The sequence below is a fragment of the Clytia hemisphaerica genome, unplaced genomic scaffold, assembly GCF_902728285.1.
Source record: "Clytia hemisphaerica strain Z4C2 unplaced genomic scaffold, Clytia hemisphaerica genome assembly, whole genome shotgun sequence".
In the NCBI taxonomy this organism is placed as follows: Eukaryota; Metazoa; Cnidaria; class Hydrozoa; order Leptothecata; family Clytiidae; genus Clytia; species Clytia hemisphaerica.
This window is the reverse complement of record NW_027103319.1, coordinates 611,028-631,334: the sequence shown is the minus strand read 5'-3', so window position 1 is coordinate 631,334 and position 20,307 is coordinate 611,028. Positions and strand designations below refer to the sequence as shown.

At 35.7% G+C, this 20,307-nt stretch overlaps 1 protein-coding gene across 1 annotated transcript; it reads right to left on the bottom strand.

The window, feature by feature from the left end:
* Positions 1-304: 304 nt before the first annotated feature.
* On the bottom strand, positions 305-14,864 carry LOC136814949 (macrophage mannose receptor 1-like). Its single transcript, XM_067071378.1, has 26 exons — positions 14,798-14,864; positions 14,631-14,693; positions 14,086-14,218; positions 13,265-13,527; positions 12,880-12,957; positions 12,464-12,596; positions 11,654-11,916; positions 11,269-11,346; positions 10,853-10,985; positions 10,043-10,305; positions 9,652-9,729; positions 9,232-9,364; positions 8,422-8,534; positions 8,035-8,112; positions 7,619-7,751; positions 6,388-6,650; positions 6,000-6,077; positions 5,584-5,716; positions 4,777-5,039; positions 4,392-4,469; positions 3,977-4,109; positions 3,168-3,430; positions 2,562-2,645; positions 2,313-2,445; positions 1,822-2,078; positions 305-1,022 (listed from the first exon to the last, which is right to left on the bottom strand). The coding sequence occupies exons 1-26, from the start codon at positions 14,862-14,864 to the stop codon at positions 820-822; spliced, it is 3,897 nt and encodes a 1,298-aa protein (XP_066927479.1). The 3' UTR covers positions 305-819.
* Positions 14,865-20,307: the final 5,443 nt, after the last annotated feature.

Sequence of the window (20,307 nt, the reverse complement as noted above, 5' to 3'; positions counted from 1 at the left end):
TATCAAACTACATTGTAAGAATCTGAAATATTCGGCAAAATGCACCGCAAGGGTACCTTTTCACTGCTCAAGAGCTGCACTGTATGGGTCCAATTTCAAAAGCTAATTTTTTGGCGGCACACTGCCGTCGTTTGGAAACCGAATGCCCCTCCCCCGGGAAAAATCCCCTTTGTATGAAGTATTTTTGTCCAAGATTATAGTAAAATGTCAGGACAAAAAAATCAAATTCTCAGGCCTTCAGCTGGACAAACAAATAAATTTCAAAACATATGCGCTTGCAAATCCCAACACAAAAGAAAAGGCACAATTTTTTCTACACCTGGATTTAAAATTATGGTCAAAAAATATTTTAAAGATTCTTGATACACAGGCGCAAAGATATAAAACAACAATAACAATTTTAAATAACCTGTTCAAAATAATTACGACTTTTATATAAATTTTAAATATAAAAATTACTTCTATAAAATCTTTAATTAATGAAAGATGCTGGAAAAGTATGTCTCTCACTTCTTGACTTGGTGAATTTCACGGAGATTTTCTGTTATTCAGATTTTAAAGGTTTTCATTTTAAGTGTTCCCCGTTTCATATCAGATATATGTCTTATATCAGGACGGTGCCTCCCTATTGTTATTGTTATATTGTGCTGAATAAAAAAAAATGTTTTTCTTTTCCTCGTTCTGAACAATCTTGCTCCATATCCGTATCAATTCAACGTGAAAAGAACTTGTAAATTGAAATTGATGAGTAAGCAAACGATATTACTCTTATTTAAAAACAAAACCTTTAAAATCTAAACCTTCCGTGTTCACGAATGTCTATTTCATCGCCATATTATCGATACCACTTTCAATACCGTTTGTATTTTTGTTGCAGCATGAACACAACGATCGACAGCACCCTCTCTTTTTGGCAATCACCAGAATTATAATCAACAATATAATTAAAACGACTGCAGCAATAACAGCAATACCAGTCGTACTTTCCAAAAATTTCAAAACAGCGCTTTTTGATGGTTTTTCTATAAAGATAGAAATAAAAAAACATAAATAGCTTTATCGTTTAGATGAGGCTAACCTGAGATCAGATAGTCATTGTTTCTGCACACCACGGTGAAGCTCCCAAAGGTTTACCGTACACGTAAGAGAATTATGACAATACGTCGTCAGGTTAGGCTCTCAGGTACGAGTGAGCCAGAAACCAAAACTCGACCCTTAGGGAGTAGAAAAAGATATGAAATAAGGTAATTGCTTCCCACAAGAGTTCATAAGAAGTTTACTCTATACACCTTTTAACCGTAGTCGCGCAGTCAGGCGCGTGCCACTTTATTATTTAATTATCCCCCTAAACTCGATCCAATCCTTTTTTTACACCTTTTTCTATCGTCTATAGGTGGGAAAAATAGACTTGGACGGTAATTGGTGGCTACAGTCGAGTAGGTGTATTTACAGAGATACACTTGCTTTTACAAAGGATTCAATCACTTTAGTTGTTTCAGATCGAGGCAGTTGCACTAAAATAATTTAGAAAAGACCTGCCTAAGTGTATTAATTTTGGCGGATATGGTTGTTTTGGGTAAAATCCGCCAAATTAAATACAGTACCCGCCCAAATTAACAAAAACTTTTAAGGATCTATATGAAATTAGCATTTTAGAGTAAAAGCTGTTAAAATATCAAGTAGCTCTTGATGTCTAAAATCAACCCATCCGCCAAAAATCGCAATTTGACCAACCGCCAAATCAAGGACACACCAAAATTAATACATTTAAGGTCTATTATGCAGATATTTTTTCACTATTATTGACATAAATTTGCCTACCTAAATCTTCTCCTTTACAAATGTATTGATATGGGAATCTTTTATCTGCACAATCATTGGTCCACCAAGAGTATACAGGGATGGTACCGGTCGGTGAATAACCAACAGAAACACATCCTTCTTTAAAGCTGTTTTCGTTTGTTCTTCCTGATCTTAAATTGGTGTAAATCATCTCAAGGCCATCGTTCCATACATATTTCATATCCTTTTTGACACCATCAAGCCAGTAGTTGATAGAACGGTCAGATGGTGATTTTCTATTGTAAATTTGTGTATAGTATGAAATTTTATACTGGTCATAAGTCACATGTAAAATAATTTACGAAAAAGTGACCCTTTAGAGAGACAAAAACAGTGAAACATCAATTCTTTGTAAGACTATTTTCTATTTTTTTTCTCTATCCTCTAGCAATAGTGAAGATCCACAAATACCAAGAGCCTAATTTTGCAAGAGTACCCTCTCCCTTGCAACATATTAAGGTTATACAGACCTATCGCGCAACTGGCCACGAATAAAATCGTCTTCGTCTTGTGAGAAGATTGTTGCAAGGGTTCCTCCAAGATCAGTACATTTTTGTTGCGATTCTGACCAGTTCAGTTTCTCATCGCTGAAGAAATATTGCACTAAAATGACACAAAAGAAATTAAATTGAAATTAGAAGTTCAATTCAAATCAAGCATATGTATAAAGGAAGGTAGGTAAGTTTTGTCTCTTCCTGATAAAAATGTCTTTTACTTACTTGCTCCCCAAGTCACCAAGGATGGCAAAGATTCTGATGGTGTGGTTGGTGCGACCGTGGTTGTTGTCGTAATTGTAGGCGAATCTAATGAAATATCAAACAGAATTAGTTTTCAATTGCAGTCGAACGCAAACCGGAGACTCCCTTTCCTCTAGCTGTCGACCCAAATGTAGGGGAAAAGGCCACTTCTTTCCCTGGATTTTCCCCCAGTGACCCTTGGATCTTCTCTTTGTTACTTGGATAAGCATCAAGCACAGAGGCATCAAATACAGTTTTATATTAAACTGGATAATCTACCTTCCTGTTGCGGCTACTACTAGATCAAAAAAAGTTGTTGGTCAGAAAAGTATTATGTAGTTTGTTCGTATCGGCCACAACCAATTATTAATTTGGGAGATCATATGTTTTGAGTTTCAATTGAAAAGTAGATAGAATAACTTCGCCCGGGACAACCCGTACCAACCCGTTAGGGCTTAGTCTAGGATGGCCGCCAGAACTATTTTGCTAACACAGTTGCACAAATTGGGAGCCTGATGTAACTGGGTATATAACTAGATAGAAAATAAAAATATTGGGACATATAATTAGGATTGTTCCATTACTAACCATTGAGATTTTTTCCTTTGCAAACGTATTGTATTGGGTATCCATCATTCGTACAAGAAACTTTCAACCAAGAGTAAGGCTCGGGAACAAGAAAACCCGGTCCATACATGACTAAAACACATCCTTCAGTGTAACTACTTTCATCTGCTCTGCCACCACCAAGATTTTTATAAATCATCTCTGATCCATCATTCCAAACATATTTCATATTCCTCTTAACGCCATCTAACCAATAACTAATTGTTCTTTCATTTGATGGTTTCCTAAAAAAGGTAACAAAGAAAAGTTGACATACCCTTAGAAATCTGAGTGTTACACTTTTGATTATAGACTGGTACGCCAGTTTGGAAAGATGTCACTCATAAAAAGTGAGCGTACGAGTTAATAAAGCGAAAGTAGGAAATTCGTTGGCAGGAGAGGTTGACCAGCACCCTCTCACCAGCATTTTTGGCTCTCCAACGCCAATCATATTTTAGCAAACATCTGCAGTGCCAACGTTATGATCTTGAAAGTGGATGAGCAAAAAATATGGTGACTCATTAGGCGCAACGGGTTTGCAAAGGACGGGAGAAAATTTTGCATTTTTCTAATATGCCTTGAAATGACACTATTTCAGCTTGACCTTGCCCAGAAACGTGGCTATTGAAAGTATATACCGTAATATTTTAAATATAAAATTTTGTTTGAAAAAAGTCTTGAACACCCCCCCCCCCCGTTGCTTGGGCCCTGAATACTACACGCTCTTAAATTTCAATCCACTGACATGATTAATTAACAGTCTACTAGTCTACTTTAACAGAAAAACAAACCTTTTGGTCAGTTGATCAAGCATAAAGTTGTCTTCTTCTTGAGAGAGAATTGTTGCCAGAGTTCCTCCACGAGCAATACATAATCGTTCAGCCTCAAACCAATTCACTTTGACATCACTAAAGTAATACTCATCTAAAAGATATTCAAAACGGCACTTGAAGATAAGTGTGTCTAGACTAGCAAATCGCTGTAACTTAAGTCTGAAGACATAACAACCTCCAATGAAATTTGAATGTACTTAGATGCTAAAAAAGCCTGAGACTTAAAATTTATCAAAACTGTACAACTGCTAAATTCTTTAGATATATGTTCCGAAGCATTCTGACCATTTAACCAATTAATTGAATTTTGCCTGATACCATATTGGCTTTACAATGAATTTGAATGATCAGGTTTTATGTATTAAATACTTACTCGAGCCCCAAGTCACCAAGGATTGTAAAGGTTTGGGGGTAGGCGTCGTGGTGGCTGCGGTCGTAATGGAAGGCGAATCTAATGTTGAAAAAAGATCTACTTGTAAGATCTATTTATTCCCCTATTTATCGTGAGAAAAATTGAAAAATTGGCTCTTCTAGAAAAAATTTCACAAAGGGGGTGAAAAATATAATGTCAATGGGTATTGAAAAATTTTTGACAATGTTCCATATCCTTATGGCAAATATGAGTGTCCATTAGGTCAAGTATCAGAATATTTTTGGAATGATTTTTATTGAAATGATATTGTTGCAGCCTCCCCTCCACTCCCCTTCGATGTATGAAAAAATACAAAGTATAAAGTTTAGGTCATTGTATTACTAACCATTGAGATTTTTTCCTTTGCAAACGTATTGTATTGGGTATCCATCATTCGTACAAGAAACTTTCAACCAAGAGTAAGGCTCGGGAACAAGAAAACCCGGTCCATACATGACTAAAACACATCCTTCAGTGTAACTACTTTCATCTGCTCTGCCGCCACCAAGATTTTTATAAATCATCTCTGATCCATCATTCCAAACATATTTCATATTCCTCTTAACGCCATCTAACCAATAATTAATTGTTCTTTCATTTGATGGTTTCCTAAAAAAGGTAAAAAAGAAAAGTTGACATACTCTTAGAAATCTGAGTGTTACACTTTTGATTATAGACTGGTACGCCAGTTTGGAAAGATGTCACTCATAAAAAGTGAGCGTACGAGTTAATAAAGCGAAAGTAGTAAATTTGTTAGCAGGTGAGGTTGACCAGCACCCTCTCATCAACATTTTCCGCTCTCCAACCCCAATCGTATTTTAGCAAGCATCTGCAGTGCCAACGTTATAATCTTGAAAGTGGATGAGCAAAAAATATGGTGACTAATTAGGCGCAACGGGTTTGCAAAGGACGGGAGAAAATTTTGCATTTTTCTAATATGCCTTGAAATGACACTATTTCAGCTTGACCTTGCCCAGAAACGTGGCTATTGAAAGTATATACCGTAATATTTTAAAAATAGAATTTTGTTTGAAAAAAATAATGCATCCCCGCCCCCCGTTGCTTGGGCCCTGAATACTACATGCTCTTAAATTTCCATCCACTGACATGATTAATTAACAGTCTACTAGTCTACTTTAACAGAAAAACAAACCTTTTGGTCAGTTGATCAAGCATAAAGTTGTCTTCTTCTTGAGAAAGAATTGTTGCCAGAGTTCCTCCACGAGCAATACATAATCGTTCAGCCTCAAACCAATTCACTTTGACATCACTAAAGTAATACTCATCTAAAAGATATTGAAAACGGCGCTTGAAGATAAGTGTGTCTAGACTAGCAAATCGCTGTAAATTGAGTCTGAAGACATAACAACCTCCAATGAAATTTGAATGTACTTAGATGCTAAAAAAGCCTGAGACTTAAAATTTATCAAAACTGTACAACTGCTAAATTCTTTAGATATATGTGTCCGAAGCATTCTGACCATTTAACCAATTAATTGAATTTTGCCTGATACCATATTGGCTTTACAATGAATTTGAATGATCAGGTTTTATGTATTAAATACTTACTCGAGCCCCAAGTCACCAAGGATTGTAAAGGTTTGGGGGTAGGCGTCGTGGTGGCTGCGGTCGTAATGGAAGGCGAATCTAATGTTGAAAAAAGATCTACTTGTAAGATCTATTTATTCCCCTATTTATCGTAAGAAAAGTTGAAAAATTGGCTCTGCTTCTAGAAAAAATTTCACAAAGGGGGTGAAAAATATATTGTCAATGGGGATTGAAAAAAATTTGAAAACGTTCCATATCCTTATGGCAAATATGAGTGTCCATTAGGTCAAGTATCAGAATATTTTTGGAATGATTTTTACTGAAATGATAGTGTTGCAGCCTCCCCTCCACTTCCCTTCGATGTATGAAAAAATACAAAGTATAAAGTTTAGGTCATTGTATTACTAACCATTGAGATTTTTTCCTTTGCAAACGTATTGTATTGGGTATCCATCATTCGTACAAGAAACTTTCAACCAAGAGTAAGGCTCGGGAACAAGAAAACCCGGTCCATACATGACTAAAACACATCCTTCAGTGTAACTACTTTCATCCGCTCTGCCGCCACCAAGATTTTTATAAATCATCTCTGATCCATCATTCCAAACATATTTCATATTCCTCTTAACGCCATCTAACCAATAACTAATTGTTCTTTCATTTGATGGTTTCCTAAAAAAGGTAAGAAAGAAAAGTTGACATACCCTTAGAAATCTGAGTGTTACACTTTTGATTATAGACTGGTACGCCAGTTTGGAAAGATGTCACTAATAAAAAGTGAGCGTACGAGTTAATAAAGCGAAAGTAGTAAATTTGTTAGCAGGTGAGGTTGACCAGCACCCTCTCACCAACATTTTCCGCTCTCCAACCCCAATCGTATTTTAGCAAACATCTGCAGTGCCAACGTTATAATCTTGAAAGTGGATGAGCAAAAAATATGGTGACTAATTAGGCGCAACGGGTTTGCAAAGGACGGGAGAAAATTTTGCATTTTTCTAATATGCCTTGAAATGACACTATTTCAGCTTGACCTTGCCCAGAAACGTGGCTACCGTAAATCACCGATTAAGCGCCCCGCTCGAATAAGCGCCCCCCATTTAGTTAAGATAATTTTATAAGCGCCCCGCTCGAATAAGCGCCCCCCTTTGAATAAGCGCCTTATTCGAATTGGTGGCCTAGGCTTATTTCCGGGATAAGAATTTCTCTTCAGATGATTAACAGTCGAAAAAAATTGGTACAAAAATAAAAATCAAGGTCTTTTAGCTTTCTTTTTTTTCTGTTTCTTATTGGATTTTTCTTTTATTCATCCTTTTTTGAAGTTAAGTTTAAGCAGATTCCGAATTTGTTGATATACGAATTTCTGAAATAAAAATATAAGCGCCCCGCTTGAATAAGTGCCCCGCTTGAATAAGCGCCCCCCTCAGAGCATGAAAAATTAAATAAGCGCCCGGGCGCTTAATCGGTGATTTACGGTATTGAAAGTATATACCGTAATATTTTAAAAATAGAATTTTGTTTGAAAAAAGTAATGCACCCCCGCCCCCCGTTGCTTGGGCCCTGAATACTACACGCTCTTAAATTTCCATCCACTGACATGATTAATTAACAGTCTACTAGTCTACTTTAACAGAAAAACAAACCTTTTGGTCAGTTGATCAAGCATAAAGTTGTCTTCTTCTTGAGAAAGAATTGTTGCCAGAGTTCCTCCACGAGCAATACATAATCGTTCAGCCTCAAACCAATTCACTTTGACATCACTAAAGTAATACTCATCTAAAAGATATTAAAAACGGCGCTTGAAGATAAGTGTGTCTAGACTAGCAAATCGCTGTAAATTAAGTCTGAAGACATAACAACCTCCAATGAAATTTGAATGTACTTAGATGCTAAAAAAGCCTGAAACTTAAAATTTATCAAAACTGTACAACTGCTAAATTCTTTAGATATATGTGTCCGAAGCATTCTGACCATTTAACCAATTAATTGAATTTTGCCTGATACCATATTGGCTTTACAATGAATTTGAATGATCAGGTTTTATGTATTAAATACTTACTCGAGCCCCAAGCCACCAAGGATTGTAAAGGTTTGGGGGTAGGCGTCGTGGTGGCTGCGGTCGTAATGGAAGGCGAATCTAATGTTGAAAAAAGATCTACTTGTAAGATCTATTTATTCCCCTATTTATCGTAAGAAAAATTGAAAAATTGGCTCTGCTTCTAGAAAAATTTCACAAAGGGGGTGAAAAATATATTGTCAATGGGGATTGAAAAAATTTTGAAAATGTTCCATATCCTTATGGCAAATATGAGTGTCCATTAGGTCAAGTATCAGAATATTTTTGGAATGATTTTTACTGAAATGATAGTGTTGCAGCCTCCCCTCCACTTCCCTTCGATGTATGAAAAAATACAAAGTATAAAGTTTAGGTCATTGTATTACTAACCATTGAGATTTTTTCCTTTGCAAACGTATTGTATTGGGTATCCATCATTCGTACAAGAAACTTTCAACCAAGAGTAAGGCTCGGGAACAAGAAAAAACCCGGTCCATACATGACTAAAACACATCCTTCAGTGTAACTACTTTCATCCGCTCTGCCGCCACCAAGATTTTTATAAATCATCTCTGATCCATCATTCCAAACATATTTCATATTCCTCTTAACGCCATCTAACCAATAACTAATTGTTCTTTCATTTGATGGTTTCCTAAAAAAGGTAAGAAAGAAAAGTTGACATACCCTTAGAAATCTGAGTGTTACACTTTTGATTATAGACTGGTACGCCCAGTTTGGAAAGATGTCACTAATAAAAAGTGAGCGTACGAGTTAATAAAGCGAAAGTAGTAAATTTGTTAGCAGGTGAGGTTGACCAGCACCCTCTCACCAACATTTTCCGCTCTCCAACCCCAATCGTATTTTAGCAAACATCTGCAGTGCCAACGTTATAATCTTGAAAGTGGATGAGCAAAAAATATGGTGACTAATTAGGCGCAACGGGTTTGCAAAGGACGGGAGAAAATTTTGCATTTTTCTAATATGCCTTGAAATGACACTATTTCAGCTTGACCTTGCCCAGAAACGTGGCTATTGAAAGTATATACCGTAATATTTTAAAAATAGAATTTTGTTTGAAAAAAGTAATGCACCCCCGCCCCCCGTTGCTTGGGCCCTGAATACTACACGCACTTAAATTTCCATCCACTGACATGATTAATTAACAGTCTACTAGTCTACTTTAACAGAAAAACAAACCTTTTGGTCAGTTGATCAAGCATAAAGTTGTCTTCTTCTTGAGAAAGAATTGTTGCCAGAGTTCCTCCACGAGCAATACATAATCGTTCAGCCTCAAACCAATTCACTTTGACATCACTAAAGTAATACTCATCTAAAAGATATATTAAAAACGGCGCTTGAAGATAAGTGTGTCTAGACTAGCAAATCGCGCTGTAAATTAAGTCTGAAGACATAACAACCTCCAATGAAATTTGAATGTACTTAGATGCTAAAAAAGCCTGAAACTTAAAATTTATCAAAACTGTACAACTGCTAAATTCTTTAGATATATGTGTCCGAAGCATTCTGACCATTTAACCAATTAATTGAATTTTGCCTGATATCATATTGGCTTTACAATGAATTTGAATGATCAGGTTTTATGTATTAAATACTTACTCGAGCCCCAAGCCACCAAGGATTGTAAAGGTTTGGGGGTAGGCGTCGTGGTGGCTGCAGTCGTAATGGAAGGCGAATCTAATGTTGAAAAAAGATCTACTTGTAAGATCTATTTATTCCCCTATTTATCGTAAGAAAAATTGAAAAATTGGCTCTGCTTCTAGAAAAAATTTCACAAAGGGGGTGAAAAATATATTGTCAATGGGGATTGAAAAAATTTTGAAAATGTTCCATATCCTTATGGCAAATATGAGTGTCCATTAGGTCAAGTATCAGAATATTTTTGGAATGATTTTTACTGAAATGATAGTGTTGCAGCCTCCCCTCCACTTCCCTTCGATGTATGAAAAAAAAATACAAAGTATAAAGTTTAGGTCATTGTATTACTAACCATTGAGATTTTTTCCTTTGCAAACGTATTGTATTGGGTATCCATCATTCGTACAAGAAACTTTCAACCAAGAGTAAGGCTCGGGAACAAGAAAACCCGGTCCATACATGACTAAAACACATCCTTCAGTGTAACTACTTTCATCCGCTCTGCCGCCACCAAGATTTTTATAAATCATCTCTGATCCATCATTCCAAACATATTTCATATTCCTCTTAACGCCATCTAACCCATAACTAATTGTTCTTTCATTTGATGGTTTCCTAAAAAAAGGTAAGAAAGAAAAGTTGACATACCCTTAGAAATCTGAGTGTTACACTTTTGATTATAGACTGGTACGCCAGTTTGGAAAGATGTCACTCATAAAAAGTGAGCGTACGAGTTAATAAAGCGAAAGTAGTAAATTTGTTAGCAGGTGAGGTTGACCAGCACCCTCTCACCAACATTTTCCGCTCTCCAACCCCAATCGTATTTTAGCAAACATCTGCAGTGCCAACGTTTATAATCTTGAAAGTGGATGAGCAAAAAAATATGGTGACTAATTAGGCGCAACGGGTTTGCAAAGGACGGGAGAAAATTTTGCATTTTTCTAATATGCCTTGAAATGACACTATTTCAGCTTGACCTTGCCCAGAAACGTGGCTATTGAAAGTATATACCGTAATATTTTAAAAATAGAATTTTGTTTGAAAAAAGTAATGCACCCCCGTACCCCGTTGCTTGGGCCCTGAATACTACACGCTCTTAAATTTCCATCCACTGACATGATTAATTAACAGTCTACTAGTCTACTTTAACAGAAAAACAAACCTTTTGGTCAGTTGATCAAGCATAAAGTTGTCTTCTTCTTGAGAAAGAATTGTTGCCAGAGTTCCTCCACGAGCAATACATAATCGTTCAGCCTCAAACCAATTCACTTTGACATCACTAAAGTAATACTCATCTAAAAGATATTAAAAACGGCGCTTGAAGATAAGTGTGTCTAGACTAGCAAATCGCTGTAAAATAAGTCTGAAGACATAACAACCTCCAATGAAATTTGAATGTACTTAGATGCTATGAAAGCCTGAGACTTAAAATTTATAAAAACTGTACAACTGCTAAATTCTTTAGTTATATGTGTCCGAAGCATTCTGACCATTTAATCAATTAATTGAATTTTGCCTGATACCATATTGGCTTTACAATGAATTTGAATGATCAGGTTTTATGTATTAAATACTTACTCGAGCCCCAAGTCACCAAGGATTGTAAAGGTTTGGGTGTAGGCGTCGTGGTGGCTGCGGTCGTAATGGAAGGCGAATCTAATGTTGAAAAAAGATCTACTTGTAAGATATATTTATTCCCCTATTTATCGTGAGAAAAATTGAAAAATTGGCTCTTCTAGAAAAAAATTCACAAAGAGGGTGAAAAATATAATGTCAATGGGAATTGAAAAAATTTTGACAACGTTCTATATCCTTATGGCAAATATGAGTGTCCATTAGGTCAAGTATCAGAATATTTTTGGAATGATTTTTATTGAAATGATATTGTTGCAGCCTCCCCTCCACTCCCCTTCGATGTATGAAAAAATACAAAGTATAAAGTTTAGGTCATTGTATTACTAACCATTGAGATTTTTTCCTTTGCAAACGTATTGTATTGGGTATCCATCATTCGTACAAGAAACTTTCAACCAAGAGTAAGGCTCGGGAACAAGAAAACCCGGTCCATACATGACTAAAACACATCCTTCAGTGTAACTACTTTCATCTGCTCTGCCACCACCAAGATTTTTATAAATCATCTCTGATCCATCATTCCAAACATATTTCATATTCCTCTTAACGCCATCTAACCAATAACTAATTGTTCTTTCATTTGATGGTTTCCTAAAAAAGGTAAGAAAGAAAAGTTGACATACCCTTAGAAATCTGAGTGTTACACTTTTGATTATAGACTGGTATGCCAGTTTGGAAAGATGTCACTCATAAAAAGTGAGCGTACGAGTTAATAAAGCGAAAGTAGGAAATTTGTTGGCAGGAGAGGTTGACAAGCACCCTCTCACCAACATTTTCCGCTCTCCAACGCCAATCGTATTTTAGCAAACATCTGCAGTGCCAACGTTATGATCTTGAAAGTGGATGAGCAAAAAATATGGTGACTAATTAGGCGCAACGGGTTTGCAAAGGACGGGAGAAAATTTTGAATTTTTGTAATATGCCTTGAAATGACACTATTTCAGCTTGACCTTGCCCAGAAACGTGGCTATTGAAAGTATATACCGTAATATTTTAAAAATAAAATTTTGTTTGAAAAAAGTCATGAACTCCCCCCCCCCCCCGTTGCTTGGGCCCCGAATACTACACGCTCTTAAATTTCCATCCACTGACATGATTAATTAACAGTCTACTAGTCTACTTTAACAGAAAAACAAACCTTTTGGTCAGTTGATCAAGCATAAAGTTGTCTTCTTCTTGAGAAAGAATTGTTGCCAGAGTTCCTCCACGAGCAATACATAATCGCTCAGCCTCAAACCAATTCACTTTGACATCACTAAAGTAATACTCATCTAAAAGATATTCAAAACGGCGCTTGAAGATAAGTGTGTCTAGACTAGCAAATCGCTGTAAAATAAGTCTGAAGACATAACAACCTCCAATGAAATTTGAATGTACTTAGATGCTAAGAAAGCCTGAGACTTAAAATTTATCAAAACTGTACAACTGCTAAATTCTTTAGTTTTATGTGTCCGAAGCATTCTGACCATTTAACCAATTAATTGAATTTTGCCTGATACCTTATTGGCTTTACAATGAATTTGAATGATCATGTTTTATGTATTAAATACTTACTCGAGCCCCAAGTCACCAAGGATTGTAAAGGTTTGGGTGTAGGCGTCGTGGTGGCTGCGGTCGTAATGGAAGGCGAATCTAATGTTGAAAAAAGATCTACTTGTAAGATATATTTATTCCCCTATTTATCGTGAGAAAAATTGAAAAATTGGCTCTTCTAGAAAAAAATTCACAAAGAGGGTGAAAAATATAATGTCAATGGGAATTGAAAAAATTTTGACAACGTTCTATATCCTTATGGCAAATATGAGTGTCCATTAGGTCAAGTATCAGAATATTTTTGGAATGATTTTTATTGAAATTAAATTGTTGAAGCCTTCCTTCCACTCCCCTTCGATGTATGAAAAAATACAAAATATAAAGTTTACGTCATTGTATTACTAACCATTGAGATTTTTTCCTTTGCAAACGTATTGTATTGGGTATCCATCATTCGTACAAGAAACTTTCAACCAAGAGTAAGGCTCGGGAACAAGAAAACCCGGTCCATACATGACAGAAACACATCCTTCAGTGTAACTACTTTCATCTGCTCTGCCACCACCAAGATTTTTATAAATCATCTCTGATCCATCATTCCAAACATATTTCATATTCCTCTTAACGCCATCTAACCAATAACTAATTGTTCTTTCATTTGATGGTTTCCTAAAAAAGGTAAGAAAGAAAAGTTGACATACCCTTAGAAATCTGAGTGTTACACTTTTGATTATAGACTGGTACGCCAGTTTGGAAGGATGTCACTCATAAAAAGTGAGCGTACGAGTTAATAAAGCGAAAGAAGGAAATTTGTTGACAGGAGAGGTTGACCAGCACCCTCTCACCGACATTTTCCGCTCTCCAACGCCAATCGTATTTTAGCAAACATCTGCAGGGCCAACGTTATGATCCAGAAAGTAGATGAGCAAAAAATATAGTGACTTAGTAGGCGCAACGGCTTTGCAAACCCGTTGCGCCTACTTAGGGAGAAAATTTTGCATTTTTCTAATATGCTTTGAAATGACACTATTTCAGCTTGACCTTGCCCAGAAACGTGGCTATTGAAAGTATATACCGTAACATTTTAAAAATAAATTTTTGTTTGAAAAAATTCATGAACCCCCCCCCCCCTGTTGCTTGGGCCCTGAATACTACACGCTCTTAAATTTCCTTCCACTGACATGATTAATTAACAGTCTACTAGTCTACTTTAACAGAAAAACAAACCTTTTGGTCAGTTGATCAAGCATAAAGTTGTCTTCTTCTTGAGAAAGAATTGTTGCCAGAGTTCCTCCACGAGCAATACATAATCGTTCAGCTTCAAACCAATTCACTTTGACATCACTGAAGTAATATTCACCTGAGATATATGAAAAACCGCTGCTTTTAAAGTATAATACTTAGTAAATGGATTGATAAAAACATAGCCACAATCTCAATCTGAGTCTCAATGTGACTATTGCTTAAGTAGCAATTTTGAGTTTCAATTAGAAATTTTGTCTTTTATAAGAATGGTGTCTTTTTTATTTCATGATGGATATTTTCAAAACTTTTTGTAAATATACTTAGACGGTATTCTTAGGTTAGCTTAAATCCAACGAAGCCTAAATCCAGCATGTAATATACACCACGAGCAAAGATATTGCATTTTTATGAAAGCTTTTAGCATTGCTAGAGGATAATTGGCAATTTCCAGGTAAATTACTTTAAAAATCAGCATTCTTCTTTCAAAATTGAAAATTACCGATAAAATAATTGAAAAAAATACTTACTTGAGCCCCACTTGACCAGAGATGGTGTAGGTTGTGTCTGAGTTGGCTGAGCTGCCGTTGTATCTGTAAGTTTATATGAAAATTTTGCAATGTAACAATATTATAAAAAAAGGTAGTCTTCATAGTTCAGATGGCATATTTCTTTAACTCGAAAAATTTTCACTTACCAGCTTGTAAAAGTAAGACATGCCAACTCAAACAAACAAGAAAAACAAAACGTGGGTTGAAACCCATGACTGAAAAATAAATTCAAAATAATAATTTTCTCTCTTAATAACTAACTTAAGTGTTGGAACTTAAGGTTCTTAATTCGAGTTCTGATTTGAAGGCATTGACCAAATATCATCCTTTTTATAGTACTCTGTGAAATTTTGGGTATTTCGGGAATTGTTTTATGGCATTGTATTTGATTGATTTGTGCTGATTGTGGCTGATTAGGTCTGATGAACAAGGACACGTAATATTAAGAAGGAAGACTAAAGTTTTGAGGAAAAGTTTTTTTTTCAAAAAGCCTTTGCTTACAGTCATTAAATTTATTTAATTCGGTACTGCTTTATCGTGGGCGTTCTTTGAGACGATGCTATTGTCCATTAGAGGGGTAGTGAAAGTAGGAAATATTTTTGCACAGAGTTTACAGGCTTAAACTTAAAGCCAGATTGACATTTTGTTTTCCGAGGTCTTAATCGCTACTTGAAAAACGCTGAGCTTGCATGAAGATTGCAGTTATTCAACCAATCATCAAAACAAAAGATAGCGCCTGACGTAAATGCAATGTCTTCACTTTAATATAACATTTTAATGACCAGAGAGTTCTGACTGCAAAGTGTCAAATAAGAATTGGAATGAATCATGGCGTTCTAAATCTAGATTTCCGCCATAAAATGAATTGTCTATGCGTTTTTAATGGAGCTGTGGAATGATTTTACAGAATAAGCAAACCGACTCATGAATAGATATACTGGCTTTAATGGTGGTAGACTAAAAAAAAATAGCGATGGTTAAGTTGGTGCAAATCAACTCATTGATTTCCTATTTTAAATTGTAAACACTTCATCCTGGGGGCTGCTAAACCCTCTGTTTTCATATTTATCCCACCTCATAAATTATGCCCTTTTTAGTGGCCGTTTGTAGACAATCAGGCCTCGTAAAAGTGGGGAGGCTGAAGTTTCTCCAGTCTCCCTGCTTCCGCCGGGCCTGACAATAGGATCGTCTAGCGTTTTTTATAATTGCCGTTGATCTGCGTGTACTATAACTTTTCGAATGGTGGTTTGAGTGGTTTTGATTTTTAGCGAATTCAAAATTGTTGGTCCCTAGGGGTAGTAGTACATGTCTTATATAATTCTTTTGACTTACCGGGACACCTTGCCCTTTCAAAGAACCTAACAAAAACCTAATCATAAAATACAGGCATGGCGCTTTGCTTAACAATTCTCCTGGTAACCTATGCCATAAGGGGGGAATTGTGTACCGGGATTTACCGGGGTTGGATTTAGACGGAGATATTAGCGAAAAAAGTTCAAGAAATCGGGAAAAATTTTAGATGGAAAAAAGATTTTTAAAACATTTATGAATGCAATTAATTATACAGATATTTTTGTACTGTCATTCAAGTTACAGAGAGTACATTCAGAGTTCTGGTATTCATGCTTGCATCTCCCTAATGCTAGTAATTAATCAAATGTGCAAGTCGGACAAAAGTCAAAAAACACTTGAATTAATTAAGGAAAAGAAACGCATTATTAATGTGGAGACTTGAGATTAGAATGATTATAGATATCAATTAGTCATTTATTTAAGATAGTAAAAACTTGCATGGGGTGTAAAGTAGGAAATTTAGCTGTCTACGAAGGCGACGCTCCTCGAACTTAAGTATTTTGCATGCAAGACTAGGAAGACTAAAAAGTAAAAAAAAAGGTCTTTCTAAGGTTCATGTTTTCACATTGACGGATCCCAAAAATGGAAAATGTTCAAAAAAGTAAAATCATGGTCGAAATATATTGAGAATTCCGGTTATTTTAACGTTTCTCAAGATTTAAAGTTCCGGCGAGAAAGTCGATTTAATTTAATCGAATATTTCAATTTGGAATGGGTTGGCAGACTGCCAGGCTTCCAGGCTATATTCTGAGCCTTATTGGACTATTCTCCCTAAGGTCTTAAGGCTAGCGTTAAAACTCAGAGTTAGAACTCTACCCTTCGAACCTTCTTTAGAGCACTTACAAATCGATTGTGGTTTTTTCTAGAACTGGAGAAATCATTTGAAAGAAAAAGAAACGAAAAAATCTCTCGAAGTATCACCATTTAGAGTACTTATTTTCTCTATAAGAATCACCTTTCAGGAAAAAAAAGGATCATTTTTAAGTTCTTTGAGTTTTGATTTTCACTTATCCAACATCCCTTAACCCTTTGACAGTTAGAATATTGGCAAAAACACCACTTTACTAAAGGGCAGAATTTCAAGATTGTTGTTTATGAATGGAACATTTAGAAAATTTTACTTTGAGAACACCAATCTACAGTCATCCTTTCCATGGGAAACCAGCCAAAAAATATCCTCTTGATTGTTGAAATAACATTCCGGGGGTTACTCGGTTTGCAAGGTTACTGGCAGTATGAACTAAAGTTCGAAAATCGATCCTTAGAGAGTTTCCAAAATGTTGTCCATTTTTTGACGTTTTTGCTACCCTTAGAGAGACTATTTTCCAAAAATTTAAGCCGGAATTTTAAAATTTTAGTCTAAATTTCAAGAATTTATGACCCTTTTTGAGAGAGTTGATTTTTGATTTTTAGCAAACTGTGTTTAACTAACCATCATCAGGTTTAAAGCACTTTATTGCAAAACTTCGTCAGTAGAAATCTGCAAGATTTGAAAAAACATTTTACCAGTATTTGCAAAAATGATCCTTTTAATGATGTGCAACTTTGGTCCAAACTTCATGTTTATACCATATCAGCCAAACTTGACTTATTCAAAAAACAAGTTTTGCTGACGTCAGCATTTTTTGGTTTCGGCCTGAATTTTTTTTCGGGTGAAAAAATTAATTATAGCAATCCCAGTGATCTACACTCCAATACACTTCTTTCGATGTATGAAGTGATATGATTTAACAACTGGAAACAGTGATAAAAAATTACGGGGTGAATTTGAACATGCCTTTCTGCCCAAGAAACTTTCCAGTGAGTGTCTTAATTGCGTAAAAAAACGCGGGTGGCGTCTAGTATAGGCTAGGGTCCCAGCAGATCTGTGGTACACAGAGGTCTAGTAACGCTTAGTAGTTTGGAGATGATGGATGGACAGGGACCACCTTGTGGTTGGTCTGTTATAAGATCAAAGATATATAGGAAAAGATAGAAATAAACAGATTGAATTAAGCTTTCTTAAAAGCATTTTTATTAGATTGTTTTGTTAGACTAGGAAGCTTAACTTATTTTCCATAATATCCTTGTTTGATTCTATTGTAGAAATTAACGAATATTGATCCTAAGCTGAGGTAAACATAAACCAAAGAAAAACTCAAAGCAATAGGGAAATATATGTTATCTTCATTGATAATTACAATAAATTCGTAGAAAATCATAAAAAGTTTTGACTCGTCAGTTACTCATGCTTTATCAGTTAATTTAACGTTTCCGTGGGAAAACTCTCGCCGAAATCATCCATATTATAGATAAAAGCCTACGATTAAGGTTCCTAGATTGGCTATGTTAAATTTCTTATTTTGCCGCCACGTTGCTGGACCCTAAAAAGTTTAAGCTTAGATAGAACTGTACTGTAAAATAGGTTACAATATTATTCTTCACTTTTGTCAAGTTACGTGGGTTGACAAAAGTTATACAGAAAAACCTGCAATTGACGGACACCCTAAAAGGTGGACACCTCTGATTAGCGGACAATTCTATTTTCCCTGGGCATTTCCTAGTCAAATCATCATAAAAAAGTTTCCAAAAGGCGGACAAAGTTGTTTTCACGAAATGACCAAAACCTTACTTTTCCCCTCTAATTAGCGGACATTGACGGTCAAACTGGTTACAGAATTTGAAAAATTAGACAGGATTGATTTACCCAAACTATTCGTTTCTCAAACACTTCAAAGTTTCATTGAGCAAATTGCTTATAGACGTTTGCGAGCGCTTCCTTTATCCAGTCGGTGAAATTGCTTACATCATAAAAATTATAAATTACAGAGGCCCCAAGACTACTATGATTCAGGAAAACTAAATTGTTGTATTATTCGAATAATCATTCTCTTCTTCTTTTTTAACTTTTTAAAGTTTCTGGATTCCAGCTGGATAATTATTCCATCAAAAGTTGCAGCGTCTAGAGGCTATTTGAAGTTTATCTGAATCACAGACCTCTACAAAGCCGCAAGTAGTAACATAAAACGAAACACAGGGATTTTCGACTAGAAAATTTACATTATTTAGCCTATCTTCCGACCTTGTTCTTAGTTCCTCAGACGCATCAAAGCCGAAATTTTTGCAGCGCTGAGATTTTATGCAATTTACCATTTATAAGACACCCCTGTGTCACAGACCCGGTGGACCCCTACCCCGGTGGAAAAATAGGCCAAAAAATCGTCCCCGGTGGAAAAAATATCCTACAATTTCAACCCACTGCGAAATTGCTCTATGATTTTATCCCCATTGAAAACTGAATATAAAAAATTGCACTCCAAAACCATCTCCACTGGAATTTTCGAGCTGGAAACAATATATTTTCTATCCCCATTGTCATTTTGATAGAAATTTTCATCCCCGTTGAGGGAAAAAGTTCTACCGGGGCATTGAGACAGGGGTGTTATAAGTCATTTTGGTGCAAGATTTTCTCATAATTGATACTTTTGTTCCATATCGAATCAAACTTGGACAAAATACGATAGTGAGGAGAGGTAGGAGAGTCAGTTTACAAGCATCTTGAATCAAACTAAGATGTCTAGTACTTCTAAGAATGGGTACACTTCCCTTTCAGTCAATGTAATATACCTCATCTGCATGACGCATTTACGTCTTATCTTATTGTTTAGGTATTCGAAGCATTTGTATGTCAAGCTGTTTTATGATTCTTTGCGTCATATTTTGATGAATTGGATTTGATTACTAATTAGGATATGATTTAAGATAGGATCTAGTAGTTATATTCTTTTTTGTGGAAACACTTTCCTCAAAGCAATGGGCCATTCCATTTTATGACCATACAGGGGGGGGGGGTGAACGAACATTACCAGAGGGTAATCTGAGAAAAATTTCCACGGGGTGTTTTTTCATTTTTCCAAGGGGGATTATTATGTTTTTAAACCAAGTTCCTCGTTTAAACCTACTATAAATATTTCCAATCTTCAGCGATGTTGCATCACCAAAGCGTTGAACAAAACGACTCGTTCAAATACAATTTCAAGTATCTTTTTTATATAGTAGTGTTAAAATATCTACAAAATATTAAATATATTTGTTCATCAAATTGTTTGTACATAAATATTGCAAAGCATAAACAGAAAAAATAAAACCTGCTATCATAACAATTAAATGTTTTAACCGTTTCAACAAATCTAAAAAACGAGTGAGAAAGCCCGCCAGTTATTGCCCGGCAATGAGACAGATCCATAATAAGATATTTCTCTCTATTTAAGTGGAGCGCAAACCGTTCAACATGTTGGCCGAAATGTTGGTCAAAAATGTTGGC